Raw genomic sequence first — 17,060 nt, forward strand, 5'->3', positions numbered from 1 at the left:
GTATCTTGCCCAAAAAAACACAATCAAATATGTATGCAAAACAGTATACACATCACACATACAGTATCCCGTCACAAGCTTAGGGAAAACAAGTGAGCAAAGGATACACAATCTTAACACGACTATCATCACCTTCATTAGTGCAGACAGAGCAGGAATGATCGTCAGCTACTATCCACTGTGTGCTTTGTGATTCTACCCATATATCCTTCATCAGACCATTACTCTTGACCAGGTAATGCAATACACAAATATGTATTTCTCACTTAATGCAGCCATCTCATTAACTGTAGATAAATACCTGCATGGATGACACATTTTCCTCTAAAAATGACTTCTGAAATTAGCTTTCAAGCAGGGTAGCACATTACATACACAGTAGTAAACCGTTTCAGTGCTTCATAGAGCCTCATGAGCATGTAGGCTGTCATGATCACAAGTTCACATTTAAATTGAACAATTCATCGTCATATTATTAATTGAAATGGATGATTTTATTGTTTTTCTGCATTGAACATTGGAACATATACTGTAAATAAAATTATATTTCTTTCAGAAACTGAAAAGAAAACCTACACAGGGCAGATAATATGACAAATAACTTAAATATACAAATAAACAACAATATCTAATATCTAATGGCTAAAACAAGCCTTATTTAACGATTTTACACTTTTAAAAAGAAAAGAAGATATAAACAACGATTTATCAGCTGAGGTTGTATATTTATGTTTATTTTTAACCCATTTAGGCTCGACCTAAGTTTTCTGAAAAACTTCAAATATTATTCACAGATTACAAAAACAAATATGTTGCTATACATAATGTACTGTACTACACAAAAATGTGTTCCCGGCATGAATGGGAATATCTTTCCAACAGATGAGTGGAAACAATTCTGACAATTATGCAAAAACACATCAACTCAAATAATTGCGATCATACGATTATGTAATTATCGTGTACACCTTTTGAGATGATTTGTGTGGGCAACCATTTGTTGCAAAAATACGGTTTGAGTGTGAGTTCTCATATGAACTTTAAGGTTTACATTTTGAGCAAACAGTTTCCCTCAGACATGGCAAGAGTAGGGTTTGACGCCAGTGTGATTTATCATCTGTACTTTAAAGAGGTGGTGCCATAGTTTTGTACTTTTTCTGTTTTGTATGTGTCTACGGAGTTAACGTTACTCTAATTATTGGAGTGGAATGGAAGACATACGTATTTGCATGTTATAACCACACCTCTTGGTCTATTAGAGTCTAATAGACCCGAGGTGTGGTTATAATATTCCTGAAAGCTGAAAGCCTCTGAGTCAAAAGACCCAGTTGAAATACACAGATATAATGACATCATAATATCATCCCCTCTCCTTGTCAGCGCCTCCTTGTGGTGAGACGATCAGAAGCCAGACGTAGCCACTCCATGATGACTTTCTCTGTGTCCGCCTCACTGGTCACCACGCTGTTCTGCAAGGCGGATGCTGTAAATGCGATATACAGTACAAGCAATGTGTTAGAAGGGGATATTTCAGGAGTATGTGAAGTTGTGGCGTTATAAGAAGGAGAATAATGCTTCTTTATTAACTAATTAATCTATGTGTCCCATACTCCAATTTGATGAACGGATTCAGTCGGCAGCAGGAAGTACGTTTGTAACTCTAACTGTGCTCAGTTTATTTGTAAAATGTCAGTAGGCTAGGCCTACAACTGCTGAATGACAAACTATGATTCAGAACCACAGAGGCATGGACAGCAATTCATCTAGAATTCATCACTATTCCCAGGGGGAAAAAGGGAACTTGCACCTATTCAAAATGTTTAATATCGTCGTTGTCGGGTGAAAACCTTGTATGTCCAAAACCGTTCGTTTTTATCATATTGAAATGAACTAAACTAGTGAAAACAGCCGATCTACAAGCACACAACGCCTCGCACCGCAAGGCGTTGTGCCGCGAGGCGTTGTGTGCTTGTAGATCTGCTGTTTTCACTACTTTTGTGCGACGGCCTTGTACAATGAAGCAGGGCTTTACTTTGCAAAAGAACGTACAAATTTGAAACTTGGAGATACAAGGTTTCTGCCCGACAACGACGATATGCACCTGAATGTGTAAGACTTTGATTGTATTTGTCGGCGGTGCTACTTACACACTATCAAGTCTTTAACCCTGGTTTGTCTGATTCCTCTCTTCTCTCCCCTGCCACACCAGTTCAACTGAACTGCAAGATGGGGAGCAAACAGTTTGGTGCAGATTCTCCACACAACCTTCTTCATTGTTTGCCCCCCACTCAGCGACAACCGTGACATCTGTAAACAGACAAATTAGGTAAGATTTAGTCATTAACTCTTTCTCAGCCATGTGGAGCCACTTAATATTAAACCGTACTTCATCTGTACTCGAATTAGCCGACCGGAATTTTCCGTACTAGGTCATTAAAACCGAAATAAATGACAATTATAAAAATAAAAATAAAACGATCGGCAGCTGTCCTCCATCTCTTCTTTGGCTGGTCTAAAAGGATCATTCTCTCAACCCTTGCACCGGAAGGGCTTCTGGTCACTATCCCTTCTCTATACCCAAATTCCCGTTCACTTTCATTGTAGGAGAAGGTGTTAGCATAGCATCTCTCGGCTATGTTTTCGACCAGATAGAAGTTGAGATCGGATTGCACGGATCGTGCACGCGAAACACACAGGGGGGAAGATGACTCGGCCAAAATCCCCACTATATGCCAATGGAGATGAGTTTTAACCGGGGGATTGACAGAAGAGAAAAAAAGAACACTGCCATCCTAGAAGGCACGCGTTGATGTTGATGTTTATAATCATAATATTATGTCTCAGATCATAATACAATGATAGAAATTTCCGGCTAGTCCACAACAAGCCATTCTGGCCAGGCTGGGAAAGTGTTAAGTTGCTTTTAATTGTAAAATACTGTAGGCCTAAAAGAGGGTATGCACATGCATAAAGTGAATGGAAAATCGAGTGGCAAAGTGAGTGTAACGTTGTTTAGTGCAATCAGGTAGGACTTTTCTGTTTGGCTGTATGGGCTGTCAAGGCCAGAAAGTAGTTTCTCGCCACTCAGTAGGCGTTCCCACATAACTTCCGGGTATGATGATGACGTCACGTGCATACCCTCTATTGCCCTTGCATTCAGCAGATGCAGATAGTATCCTATTTAAGGCAATTCAAGTTTTTGAAGCCAAAATAAATGCAAATCAGAGAATGGAATCCATGAGAAAGATGAGTAGATGAGCTATTGTTCTAATTAATTACCAGTATGTTTTTTGTTTCTGTGCTTTTCAGCTTCTCCTCCAGTGTGTCGAGGTCTTCCATTGACAGGAGGGGAAGTTGAGTGTCGTCGGTGACATCCTCAGAGGGTAAGTCGAGCCTCCTTTCCCTTGGAAGGACTCTTCTAGGACTCTCCAGGTTCTGCACCACAGCCGTTATGTGCCGGAGTTGGAGCTGCATCTCTCCAAGTGTTTCCATTATGCCTCGTTCAGCAGCTGTTTGAATGGGTTAAGCAATAATTGGTTATTTGGTCAAATGGGAACATGAAATTACAAAAATGTCGGGTTAAAAGTAAACATTTGAAAACCTACGGGTGCATTGAGCAGGAACCAACCGCCGCCCAGTTGGCCAAACCCTGGCTCTTGAGGAAGATGCTAAAGCAAGAATTTGCAGCAAGTATATTAATACCATATACCAGAAATCTGGTCTGTGACTGCTTTAAAAAACAACACATTACAAAAAGCTCAATAGATCAGAGGTGTTGATAGTGAATGATGATTTTCTGCCATTATAACCCTTTTAGAAACATCAGTCTGGCTCCAGCATCTAGAGTTTAGGTAAAGGGTTAATTTGTACACGGCATGCTATGTAGTTCTTAAAGGACCAATGCATTCATCTGTAATCTTGATTGCACATGACTACGATTCACGGTATATGTGACATTACTACAGACCATTTTCCAAAACCATTGGATTCTGTTCATTTCAATATGAAATGAACTTGAGGTACTGCTAAATATTGCACATTAATGTGTTGCCATCAGCATGAATTGATTCGGATCAAACTCTGATTTGTTTATGCACAAATGTGTCACACAATATTACCGTATGTATATAAAAATCTAGACTTACTTTGATGGGGACCGTGGAATGTACTCTGGCCTGTCAATACACAAAATGATTGAAAACAGATCTGTATCATTTGAAATATCAAAGTCTTCACACTTTTATTCATGTTCTACAGTATAATATACAGTGTAAACAGTCGAAACACAGAAGGCTTTTGGTGTTTTAGTGTCATAATCACCAGTCCACGACATTTAAATTTTACGATTGATCATCATAAAATTAATTGAAATTGACGATTTTATTGTTTTTTTGCATTGAACATTGGAACATATACTGTAAATACAATTAAAATTCTGTTTGACTTTCAGATTTGTAAAGAAAACCTGCATAGGGCAGATAATATGACAAATAACCTAAATATACAAAGAAATGACAATGACCAATAATCAAAATAAATAATGTACTATGGCTAAAACAAGCCATAATTAACAATTTTACTCTTTAAAATGAAAAGAAGAGAAAAACAACGATCTACCAGCTGAGCTTGTATGTTGTTTATGTCTTGTGTTTAATTAATATTTTTCCAACCGACGAGTGGAAACAATTCTGACAATTATGCAAAAAATACTTGAGATTAGCTCAAATAATTGCGATCATACGATTATGTAATTATCGTCTACACCATTTGAGATGACTTTTGTGGCTAAACATTTGACCACATTTGTTGCAAAAATACGGTTTCTCACCCGTGTGAGTTCTCATATGAACTTTAAGGTTCACATTCTGAGTAAACAGTTTGCCGCAGACGTGGCAAGAGTAGGGTTTGACACCAGTGTGAATTCTAATATGCACTTTAAGGTTCGACCTATCGGCGAACATTTTACCACAGACAGGACAATGGTGACCGCTGTGGGTGTTCACGTGAAGGTTAAGGTCTGAGGCATCATTAAACAATGAGTGAGGTTTTACGGAGGTGTGGGTTCTCATGTGAACGTTAAAGTTTGAGCGGTTAATGAAACATTCCCCGCACACGGGACAAGAGTGAGACGTGTGACTCCCCTCCACGTGTTCTACCAGCTCCGAGTACGAGCGGCACTGCTTTCCGCAAAAACTGCAGATCTTTTGCTCCGTACCGAAAGTAGCGTTGTTGTCGGTCTGGCTGAACGACAAGCCCGATCCTCCACTCTCGATGTCTCGTATGTTTGTGACACTGTGGTTTGCGATCGCGGGATAAAAAGGGATCGTCGGCTGGCCGTCGCTGCTGGTTTCTGATGTAACAAATCCATTTGTTCCACTGTTGGAAATACTGGTGTCAGAGTCTGAAATGATGCTGATGCTGAGCACCACCTGTTCCTCTTTTACTTGTGGAGACGGTTGCTGGGCGGCCTCCCCATCCTCCTCACTGGACATCAGCTCCTGTCTTCTAGGGTTCGGCTGTTGCAAAGAGACGGGCTCCTCAGAGACTGGCTGCAAATCTGACAAAAAGAGCAACCATTAGTATGTACTTTGATGAAACAAAAACAATAAAAAAAAGTCCATAATAGGGGTCCTTAGGGCTGTCACAATTATTACATAATCGTCTAATCGTGATTTTTGGACATAATCGTGATTATTTTTCATAATCGTCATAATCGTTTCCATGTTGAAAAATGTTCATATATTTAAATAAAAGGTCAAAAATAGTGGAAATAGCAGATCTACAAGCTCACAACGCGTCGCATCGCGACGCGTTGTGAGCTTGTAGATCGGCTATTTCCACTATCAATGTTCTTTTTTAAGTATAAAGTTGTCAAATATGTCAGTAATTATGTGTCATATCTACTGTACCATGTGCAACTTAAAAGCAGAAATGTAATTGTCAACGACAAAAACACAATTAAATCGTTAATCGCAATTGTTTGAGTGACAAATAATCGTCATGTAAAATGTCATAATTGTGACAGCCCTAGGGGTCCTCAATGTTTTTCAGGTCAAGGACTCCTCAGCTGAGAGAGCGAGGTGAAGCAGGGACCCCACTACATATTGTATATCAAACTGTGTTGCAGATTAAACTTTTTCATAGATACGGTAGCTTCAATGTGTATTTGTATTTTCAGACATTTAACCACTTTAACCCTCAGGCTCAATACTTCGTAAACTTTGATCTTTCACTCTGTACTTGGTCTGCCCCCCCCCCCCCCCCCCCCCCATCATATCTCTTTGACGAAAATAGCCGATCTACAAGGCAAGCTCACAATGCCTCGTGAGCTGCTATTTTTGGCTAAAGTTCTCCTCAAAATAGGGACGCTAGGATTCAAGTGGTAATGTTAAAAGAAATATCCTATCACACAAAAAAATATATATATATCCTCTGTAGCAACTCTGAGGACCCCCTAGGGCAGTGTTTATCAATCTTTTTGGGCTTTTTTTTTGGCCTTTCCCTGATTTATGAATCCAAGTACCCCTTTACCCGACAACAACATTTTATAACCCCCATTTCAAGAATATAAAATCCCAAATAAGAAATGGAAAAATTATTTCAAATGGTGCCAACTTTCAAACACATCCCAGTTGCCTGGTACCATGTAATGTGGGTTAGCAACTATCATGTGTTTCTCCATGTGTGTCATCATTAAACATAACAGTAAATGTTTTTTCTCCCTCCTACTTATATCCTACTTATTTATATTTTTCTTTTTGGGGGGTATTTTCTGCTTACCCCCTAAAGTACCTCTGCGTACCCCATTTGAGTAACACTGCCCTAGGGGTCCCCGCCCGGACCCCCTGTTGAAGACCCCTAGGTCTATAACAACAACTCATTCCAGTCATATGATAGAAATGGAAATGTGTTAAATGTAAAGCTAGTCTTACCTGTTAAGCTAGTCTGTTCCACTATTACTTGTGGGGAATGAGGTTGAATGGTCTCATCTTTCATCAGCTGTTGTAAAGGAGGCACCTCCTCATTGACTGGCTGGGATTCTAACAGAAAGAACAAACAATTACTTGACATTTTGGCCAATATTATCCAATTCATTGCATGGTCAAATCAATCCATACATTACTGATATTGCATACACGTTACCAGTAGAGTTTACCGCACACCTGTTGGTAGATGCAAAAGAAAATGTATTTATTTAGGCCTACGGGTGTGTATATTAGTTAATATAACTTATAAATGTAGTACAAAGAAAACATGTATTTTTACTTAACATTTTTCCAACCTTTTTTTAATTTGTTCTACAGGTAGATCTTTTGAAAACTCCCCCAGGGGAAAAAAAGCCTTCAAGAGGCTTCTTCATCTTCACATTCAAACTTTGGGTGTTAATTTTTGAGAGAAACAATTCTTTCTTTCTTGAAACTGCAAATAACGGGAGCTGTAATGACAGAGAACTTTATCCCCCAATTTTGTTTTACAGCTGTAAAGAAAACCTTTGTGATGTGACAATAACATGAAGATAAAACATATTTTAATAATGTAACAATCAACATCAACAAACTGAGACATGTTGACATTTTAGTCCATAAACAAAAACGTATTCCAGTGATCTGGTAGAAATGTAAATGTATTAAATTGTAAAGCTTGCTTTAAAGAAATCAACAGTATGTCTAGGTTGTCTTTAGACAGCTTTTACATCTCGAGCACTAATGTATTAAAGATTTATACCAAGCCAAAAATGGTGACCTTGTTGCTTTTATATGGACCAATAACAGAAGGCAGTTTTTATAATAAAAACTAAACAAATAGGCCTAAATATAATCACACTTTCATGGATTCACTTCCAACTGCAACTATTGATTGATTTTATTTTATTTTTAGATGGATGCAAAGGATAAGGATAAGGTCAACTAAAAGGAGATCATATAGCTTTAAGGCTTATTTACACAGGATCCCATCTTATATAACAATGAAAGACAGAAGGATAAAATACTGTACTATACATAGTATATCATCAATTACAACAAAAAATATCCTTATAACAAAAACAAAACAAAAAAATAAAATAAAAAAGAAATCTTTATTGAAGGTAATCATACCAATTCTGCACAGGTGTATGTGAGGCTGTGTTGAACTTGTATTCAGTTGCAGTACGCCTTGTTTCAGCTGGTCCACCAGCTGAACAACCTGCTGTTCATATTCACTGATGGTTTTCTCAACCACACCAAAGATCTCTTCGGCAGCCGCCGCTAGGCGTTCCTGGATAAACAATCTGAGCTGTTGACTTGCTGACATTTTGGAAATCTATCTGAAAATGACAAAATGCCAGACTGAAGCTACGAGATGTCAATCTCTCTGGATTGAAGTGAAGAGAAATAGCATGGAACTGTGTTGTTGTGATTGTTTAGCTTCCGGGCCATGTCAAAAACGTGTAGCCTGATGTTACCGCCATCTGCTGGCCTGGAAATAATAGTGTCAAATGGAAGTGGCTAATGTATGTTTGTTGTACGGTAATTTAATACAAATCTAAATCTAGTTACTATACCTAACTAAAGTTGTCAAATGTAGTGGAGTAAAAGTACAATATTTGGATCTGAGATGTAGTGGAGTAGAAGTAAAAGTAGGCCTTTTGGAAATTGGAAATAAGCAATTATTAAGTACAAATAGCCTACCTAGGCCTACAGTTTAAGTTAATGTAGCCTAGGCCTACAGTTACTTTACACCGTAGGACCCATTATGATGGTGACATTATTTGTTATTTTGTAGTATTATGATTGTACACTTGGTGGCACATGGTGTGTAGGCTATGGGTCACACAGGTGCAGTATTAGAACACGGATAGTGAGCCAAACAGAAGCAGACAGAGAGAGGAAGAACCACAGAAGAACAGAGAATCACTACCGAAACCACACTGGAATCATGACCTGTAGTAGGTATGTTCAGTACAACTGAAACTTCAATACATATAAATGTGTATGTTTCTATGTCTACTCTGAGTAGGATCACTCCCTTCTATCTGTAATGTAAATAACAGGACACTGGAAGGACAGGAAGGTGGACATTTTTACATTTTACAATAATACAAAATTTAAATGTATATCATTATCACAGCCAGGTGTGAATAATCAATTATGTATTCAAACAATGTTTAGCTGATCAGCTCTACCAAAACAAAACATGTGCCTGATCTAAGATAGAAAATGGACAACTCAAGTATATGCTGGATAGCCAACTTTATCGCCACCTACTGTAGTGGATCTGTCCAACAGCATGAAACCACATTCTTTAGCATTATAGGAGAGTCTTAAGTTAAACAAAGAGGTGAGAGGTAAAAATAAAACCCATCTTCTTTACAGTTGTAAACCAGTGAGGTGACAATGAAAAATAGATTCAAGGTCAAATTCAAACAAATGCATCCAATACCAATACAACTTTGTGGGCAAATATTTTTCATCAATATTCTATAAACAAATTGAAGAAAGTGTAGGCCTGAGCCTCATCAATATTACCTACAGTATCTTAGATATTATGCAAGTCACAATGAATTCACCCTTTGTCAAGTCCCGCCCGGTGTCCCGCCCTTCTTCCCACCCATTGGTTGCTGTGTCTCGGTGGGACACTCCATCCACTACCATTTTAATTCAGCTGCTTCGTATTGTTATTCTGTTAGTTCAATTCTAATTTTAAACTTGGTTTCAGTAAAATGGAGCTGCTCAGTGGCAGTATAGTGACTCAGCATGTTTTTAAATGTTTTTATTTTTCCAAAAATTATGTTTTAGCAAATTCAACATAAAGGCGGAACCAGGGCGGGACAAGGCAGATAGAGCCTGCTGGTTGGTCAGTCAGGGACCAACCAGAAGGCTAACAAAGGGTGAATTGTTACTGAACACTTCCTCAACCCATGTCCTGTAGGAGGATGAGCACATGTAGACATCAGGTTTACTGCGGTCAGCGCACCGCCTCCCAGAGAAGGAGACGACACCCGCTGAAGTTCCATTACACACCAGAGGGCCACCGGAATCCCCCTGTAGAACACAGATGACATACAGGTTAGATACACTGACTGACTGACTGACTGACTGACTGACTGACTGACTGACTGTTAGGATAGTACGTGTTTTGGCCCAGCAGTGAACAAACACAGACATGTCGGCAACCCTTGTAGTCAAATGTCGGTTTGGGTGATAGACTGAGCTGTTGTGTTGGATCAGTGGTTCTCAAACATTTTTGGCTGCAGTACCCCTTATACTTATTTAGTAGCCTTTTGCTTACAAAATATTGACATCAAAAGTCCAGTTCCAATGCCATTATGTTAAAAATAAAACAGCATAATGGCAAATAAACATTTCTTTCTATTGAATAACAGTTGCATTAGTTATTGATGTCATTTGGTTTAACAATTTACAGATCAGCAGGTTCACACAAAGTCTGCCAATGTTTTATCATTAACCATAACAGTGAAATACATTCACATGCAGTACCACCACGTAGCCCTAGGGGGTACACATAACCCCATTTGAGGAACACTGTGTTAGAGATACTATTAATTTATTGCTGATCACAATTCAGTTTGTAGTCATACCGAGCAGAAGCCTTGGACGCCAACAGGTCCTGTGGCACAAACCATCTCCCTGGTGATGGGAATGGCACCCCATCTGCGTTGGCACTGTCGCCTTGACAGGACGTTTGCTCCGACCTCTTGCAGTTTGTCAGGGAGGGTGTTGTTGTCCCCTACGTCGCCCCAGCCGGCTGTGCTGCAATTGCTGTCCAGTCGTGGCCCTCGTGGTGACAGAGGGATCACCTGCACCGCACGGGTCAGGTTGGCTTGGCCATCCAGCTGAGAGTTTTAATGAAGAAATTAATTTGGTTCATTCCAAAATTAAATGTGACACATTTTGACCACTTTTCACCTTTTTTTTTGGGGCATGTCATTAGATAGTTGGGAAACATAAATAAATGTTTTGTTCATTTTATGTCAGTATGTCTGTCTGTTGGGAATCTGAAAAAGTCCACACTCCACGCTCCTTACCTTAAGGAGCATGACATCATTTTCGTGTTCATTGTACCGGGGATGTGGAATGGATCGGCTGACGTTGAATGATTGCTTTGTGTCCTCAGGAGCTGACAGGGAGTGGGCTCCAAGAACAACTTGGACTGGACTGGAAATCAAAACAGGACTGCGGTAAGGACATCTTTAAATTCTATCTATGCCATTAAAATGCCATACATGAACCACTTCAGACCTATTTAAACTTTGGCTATTTGAAAGTAGCCAATCTACAAGCTCACAACACATTATATACATATGATTCCTTGTGAAACGGGACATTCTGCATGATGAGTACTTTTACTTTTGGTACTTTAAGTACGTATGTATGTTTTGATGCCAAATGGTTTGTACCTTACTCAAGTATATTTTAAATACCGGACCTTTACTTGTAAACAGAAATATTGGTACTTTTCCCACCAGTGCCTATTGTGGAATAAATCATCTATGGTGCTTTCTGTTTTGTGAGAACACACAGGGAGATGGTAATATTGATTGAATTCTCACCCCAAGATAGTTGGTGTACTACAGTGCGCCGCTGTGAGCACAAAGTCCTCCCTCACCAGCACGCCACCACAGAAGTGTCTTCCTCTCAGTTGCAGCGAGGCCATGTAGGGGCGAGAGTTGGGGGCAGCCTCTCTGCCGCCAACAATAAACACCTTGTAGCCATGGGCTCCTGCAGGAAACAGAACATGTACGCTTGAGTATTTGCTCTGTATACGGTACCTACTGCAGTGGCGTAAAGCAGGGGTCTTCAAAGTTTTTAGGCCAAGGACCCCTTAGTTGAGAGAGCGATGACTGGGGACCCATATAACCTTTTCAGAGATTCCATATAGATTCATCGTTTGACACCACTATCCTCAGTATATTTTTGGATTCATGTCAATTTCAGATATTTGACCACTTGAACCGTCAATACTTAATTAACTAGACTTTCACTCTGTACTTCTGCTTTTCCCCCTCTACACCAAAGCTTATTGCCAAAAATAGCCGATCTACAAGCTCACAGTGAGCTTGTAGATCGGCTAGTTTTGGCTAAAGTTCTCAGAATATATTATGGACGCTAGGGTTCAAGTAAAGAGAAAAAAAAGTTTCTATCACTCAAAGATTTGGAGGACGCCCGGTAGTAACTCTGAGAACCCCCTAGGGGTCCTGGACCCCCTGTTGAAGTAACTAAGTACTGTATACTCAAGTATTGTATTTAAGTAGACATTTGAGGTACCTTTACTGGAGTATTTTTGATCATTCTGAAGTGTTCCTTACCATTTAGAGTGATGAGGAGGAGCAGGGCAAAGCTGAATATCATGGTCTTTGGTCAAATGATGTCTGAGTTGTGTTGAAGGAAAATATATACTGTAATAACCATTGTTCCTCATTACTTACTCTTCCTCATCACTTCTATGTGGTTGATTTAGTTGCTACATGAATACAGTTACAGTAAGTGATGAAAGAAGCACATTTTGAAACCCACGGTTTTAGGGTTTCAAAATAAGCTTACATTACTACTTTTAATATGGACAAATTGGCTCAGATATGACTACCGGTATTATAGTAATATCTGAAATATCTGCATGTTAAAGTACATTAACTGGAAGCCCTGGAAGATGGACTCAGCCTTCTGAAAATGTAGAAATGATATTTAGTTTTTACTAATTGTTTTAAACAAGACAAAACCCCAGAAATGTTAAACATAAACTTTTCAGCCTGGACACTGGGTTGTGTGAAGACATGCTTTGAGTAATTGTGTGATGTTGAAAGAAATCACACTCGGTTTTTTTTCTACATGGTTGAGCATATCGTCTCTGTCGCGTGGAAACCTTATATAGGCCTATACAAAACAGTTCCGGATTCAAAGATTTGAATATGGAGATACAAGGTTTCTGTCACACACAACAGATTGCTGTCTCATTTATCAGGTGCATTTATTTCAGCTACAGCTATGTTTTACAGGTGAAAGTGTTCAAATGATTAAAATATAGTTTTGATGAGAGGACTTGCATAATATTTTAGAATGCAGGTATTTTTATTAAAGAAATAAGAATACATTTCAGCTGTAAAGAATCTAGCTCTAATCTAGCTAACATATAGCTCAGATGGTGATTATTGCTAGACTGTAAGTATTGGCCACCATGCCACACCACCAGGCACATCTTTTTAATCAATCGGATCAATATATTTTCTTTTAAATTATTTTTACACTTTCTTAGATATTTAACTTTTAATGTCAGAGATTTTCCCGTTAGTGTGTATCGACAAATTTAAGTTAACCAGAGTGGAGCAGGGCAAAATATTTAATCTTTCACATAATTATCATTATATACACTCATTTTACACTGCGGACAAGTGGTATAGGCTACTACATCAACATGTTTGCATGGGTCTGCTGACTCCTACTGTCATCATAGCTGTGCAATTTATGCTTTTGTTATCCCTTTTATCATTTATAATATTTATTCATTCTTCCTCTTTTTCTCTTTCATCGTAAAGTTATTTTTGTTTTCTTTCTTCTTCTTCTTTCTTCTTCTTCTGAGTTCTTCCTCCCCTAATTGAGGGCCTAAGAACAGGTGTTGTCATTTCATATCTTTGTCGAATGGAGTCTTTTGGGACTGTGACAATGATTAAGGACTATGCAAAGTAATGTGACTTTACTTAACTTTTGACCAGCTATACTTATTTTTTGATTTGAACAGAACATCTCTAGAATAATTCACAACAGAAAATAATGGGTTGAACCCATGCTTCAAGTATTTTGTATATTCACCAAGCAGCTGAACCCCCACCTCTATAGTGGTCTATAACATTTTAGATTTTTTTCCATTAATCAGTACCTTGGTTTACCCAACCGGGAGAGAATGAGAGTCATACATAATAAAAGTAGCACATAGAGGAGCATCCATAGACGCCACATCAACCCAAATAATCTGGCTAGTCTTGAAGAGTGATTGTCAATTTCCTCTTTATTTTCAAAATCTTTTGAAAAGAAAATCTCTGACAATTTATGTTGTATCTCCCCACAAGCAATTCCAACACACCAGCAAACAAACTTCTACCATAGCAATGCAACTGTATTCCAAAAACAGTTTTTCACATACAGTACATTGATTTTTAAATCTAACACGTTTTTTTCTTCATGATCTCTCTGATCCATGGCAGGTACTTTGATACGTCTGTATAGATATTGGGGACATCTGGGTAGTCACAGACATTGTTGAAAGACACAATACCAAACGCCTTCCCGTTGCACACCAGAGGGCCGCCAGAGTCACCCTGAGAAACAAATATGTTCTTGCATTCATGTTTAAATTCAGATAATCTTATTTTGGGTTAGAAATTAGTTGACACAATTTATTTGGAAAGAGATTATTTGGAAATACAGACCTGACAGAATCCTTTGTCTGTCCCATACCCCCCAGCACAGATAATTCTGTGTGGGAGCCGGACGCCCCTCCATGCCGTTTGGCAGACCTTCAGGTCAATGGTAGATACATCAACCACTCGCAGGTCTTTGGAAATTGGGCCACCAGTTTGGGTAAGCCCCCATCCTGCTACAAAACACTTAGTCTTTGCCTTGATAGGTTTATCTTTTTTGTTTGGAAGTTTAACTGTTTTCCATGGTTTCCTTTGTCCAGATTCCCTAATCAGCTGCGAACACAAGGTTGTAATAAATAAATACATAGCTTAATATCTGTGATTTGCCTAGGGACTAGCATTTATATACTGTATATATATTAGGATTAATAAATGCTATTTACCTTCAGAAGCATGATGTCTCCTCCAGACACAACATTTTCAAAGGGGTGACTGCATTTGGTCACATTGTATCTCACTGCTCTTTTATTGATTTTCTCGAGGTTGTGTGTGCCAACAACAACACTCATTTTGGTAGAATTCCTGCGTACATACAGTAGTTATTACTTGACAAACCTGTTTGTATAATACTAATATAGTTTACTTATTCCAATGATTCAAGTACACCATTTTATCATCAGTACTTGCTTCTTGAGTGCCAAAAACATAATGTACAAAGAATTGCAGACTTCGAACGTTTGTATGTCAACCATGATGTTTACCATGTTATTCAGGCTATTCAGTTCAGAATCAGGTTAATTGTAGATGACTTGAGGAGGGGTAAAATAAACTTACTGGCAGTGGGCAGCAGTGACTACAACATCTTGACTGATTAGGAATCCTCCACAAACATGATTACCGTTATGCTGCACAGAAGCCATGTACAGCAACGACTTCGATGAGGCCTTTTTCCCATTTATGATTTCACTCCCGTGTGCTGAAAATGAAAAGTAGATCTCTGAACAATATTGACCAGCTTCTGAACTTGCATATGGTTTTTTGGCATAAATCAGGGCTATTGAACACCCTTTACAGCTGAGAGTTGGTTAAAACAATATTGAACCAATGGAAAGTAGTCAAAAGTGCTTGGGACAAAACCTTGTAACTCCACTTGAGCTCATTTTCACAAAAATGAACATTTTAGAGTTAGGAGGTTTCTGCCCGAGATATACATGTATGAAGCATGCATATACATGTATGAAGCATGCATATATACTGTACAGTGTACACAGTAGGGCTGTTGTTAACATTCCTTAGAAATGAAATTTAAATATTAGTCTTAGAAATTGGCCCGAATATCGAAATATATTTGAATATTCTTTTTTAAAATATATGTTTATTTGACAGAGACAATACAAAAAACAATTAATCAAGTTATAGGCCTATAAACAAACAAAATATATTCTTGATTGGATCTGAGCAGCGGGCACGCTGTCCCTCTTCCGTTGGTATGCTGACATTTTCTATGGGGAACAATTTTTTATAATAAGATTTAGTTTTTTACTTTTGTATTGTACCTGTCAAACATAAAAAGAAAAAATATATAAACTATTATATTCAAATATCCATTTATTCTCCATATACGAGGATTATTCGAAATTCAGATATTTACCAGCCCTAGTACACAATAATAGTCCACAGCCACATAACCATAATCAGTTATTTAGTCTTGCTAATTACTTACCTTTTTGTCCAAGATGAATCAGAACAACGCAAAGCACAAGTGCATTGATATTGTTCATCTTGCAAGTAGAGCGTTCAAATGGGACACTTAGGAAGTCACAGACCCCCTATTTAAATGGTAGACCCTCTATGATGTCTGGGTTGTAGACACGCATGTGGTTTCTACATCTGCATCATCATGTGGTCATAATGTCGCTGTCTGGTGGAAACATACGTCCAAACCGTTTACTTTACAGGAAATGGAAAAAGATAACCTGTATTCTTTTTAGTGTAGTTTTAAGTTTTAACATTGGCACACGCTCTTATTAGTGCTTTTCATTGTTATTTTTTTTTATAAAACTGTAGTTGGTCTACCGCCAGGGCCATGCTGGGCCCCTGATTCAGCCCGGGAAAAAGAGTTGCGCACTATAGTGAGAGATCTCTCTCTATAGCGCTGCTGCTACTCAAAGATTTGCCATTTCAGATCATGACAAGTGACAAGCCAGTGGGCGCCTCGCACCGCGAGGCGTTGTGTGCTTGTAAATCTGCTGTTTTCACCACTTTTGTGCAACGGCCTTGCATGATGAAGCAGGGCTTTGTTTTGCGAAAAAACAAATACATTTGAAACTTGGAGATACAAGGTTTCTGCCCGACAGTGACGATTTACTTTGTTGGCCGCCCAGCCCCCAAAATGGAACAAAGGCCGACATTGTATTTAATTTTTTTCCCTAATGGCCGGCCTGGACCGGCCGGAAATTAACCGGCCGTTCGGGAGTTGTCCCGCTTTTCCCAATGGCCAGCACGTCCCTGTCTACCGCTCTTCTATTGAGAAAGTTTGATTGCCCTTGGTCAGGTAAGACCAGTACTGCTTGATAAGAGGTATTGCATGAAAGTCAAAGTGCATTTACAGTCCATTGCTCAGATGAGCTTTCCTTCGAAATGTTGACACTGATGCAGAGGACCAGGTTCATTCATGTGATCATGTCCTACCCAGCAGGTCAGACAT

General features: G+C 38.9%; 3 protein-coding genes across 3 annotated transcripts; all 3 read right to left on the minus strand.

Annotated features, from left to right (window-relative positions):
• Positions 1-1,376: 1,376 nt before the first annotated feature.
• On the minus strand, positions 1,377-7,257 carry LOC308288774 (uncharacterized protein; the record flags this gene model as incomplete). Its single annotated transcript, XM_080730244.1, has 7 exons — positions 6,933-7,257; positions 5,216-5,557; positions 4,146-4,175; positions 3,606-3,668; positions 3,280-3,509; positions 2,148-2,307; positions 1,377-1,483 (listed from the first exon to the last, which is right to left on the minus strand). Exons 1-7 carry the CDS (start codon positions 7,093-7,095, stop codon positions 1,377-1,379), a joined length of 1,095 nt encoding a protein of 364 aa, XP_080586370.1. The 5' UTR covers positions 7,096-7,257.
• A 2,478-nt stretch (positions 7,258-9,735) lies between these two features.
• Positions 9,736-12,391, minus strand: LOC308283384 (mast cell protease 1A-like). The gene is made up of 5 exons (XM_080723811.1): positions 12,308-12,391; positions 11,552-11,720; positions 11,027-11,156; positions 10,580-10,834; positions 9,736-10,022 (listed from the first exon to the last, which is right to left on the minus strand). Exons 1-5 carry the CDS (start codon positions 12,348-12,350, stop codon positions 9,840-9,842), a joined length of 780 nt encoding a protein of 259 aa, XP_080579937.1. The 5' UTR covers positions 12,351-12,391; the 3' UTR covers positions 9,736-9,839.
• Positions 12,392-14,155: 1,764 nt separating this feature from the next.
• Positions 14,156-17,060, minus strand: LOC308288784 (kallikrein-15-like; the record flags this gene model as incomplete). Its single annotated transcript, XM_080730254.1, has 4 exons — positions 14,156-14,311; positions 14,423-14,489; positions 15,188-15,329; positions 17,045-17,060. 4 exons carry the CDS (start codon positions 17,058-17,060, stop codon positions 14,156-14,158), a joined length of 381 nt encoding a protein of 126 aa, XP_080586380.1.

Source organism: Nannobrachium achirus (assembly GCF_963921795.1).
Source record: "Nannobrachium achirus genome assembly, chromosome: 1".
Lineage (NCBI taxonomy): Eukaryota > Metazoa > Chordata > Actinopteri > Myctophiformes > Myctophidae > Nannobrachium > Nannobrachium achirus.

Excerpts from the sequence above, each read along its gene's own strand:
- LOC308283384 (XM_080723811.1), bottom strand. The coding sequence starts at position 12,350 with ATGATATTCAGCTTTGCCCTGCTCCTCCTCATCACTCTAAATG. Across the intron at positions 10,835-11,026 it reads ATGATGTCATGCTCCTTAAG|CTGGATGGCCAAGCCAACCT; the intron begins GTAAGGAGCGTG and ends TAAAACTCTCAG. Across the intron at positions 10,023-10,579 it reads GCGTCCAAGGCTTCTGCTCG|GGGGATTCCGGTGGCCCTCT; the intron begins GTATGACTACAA and ends TGTGTTCTACAG.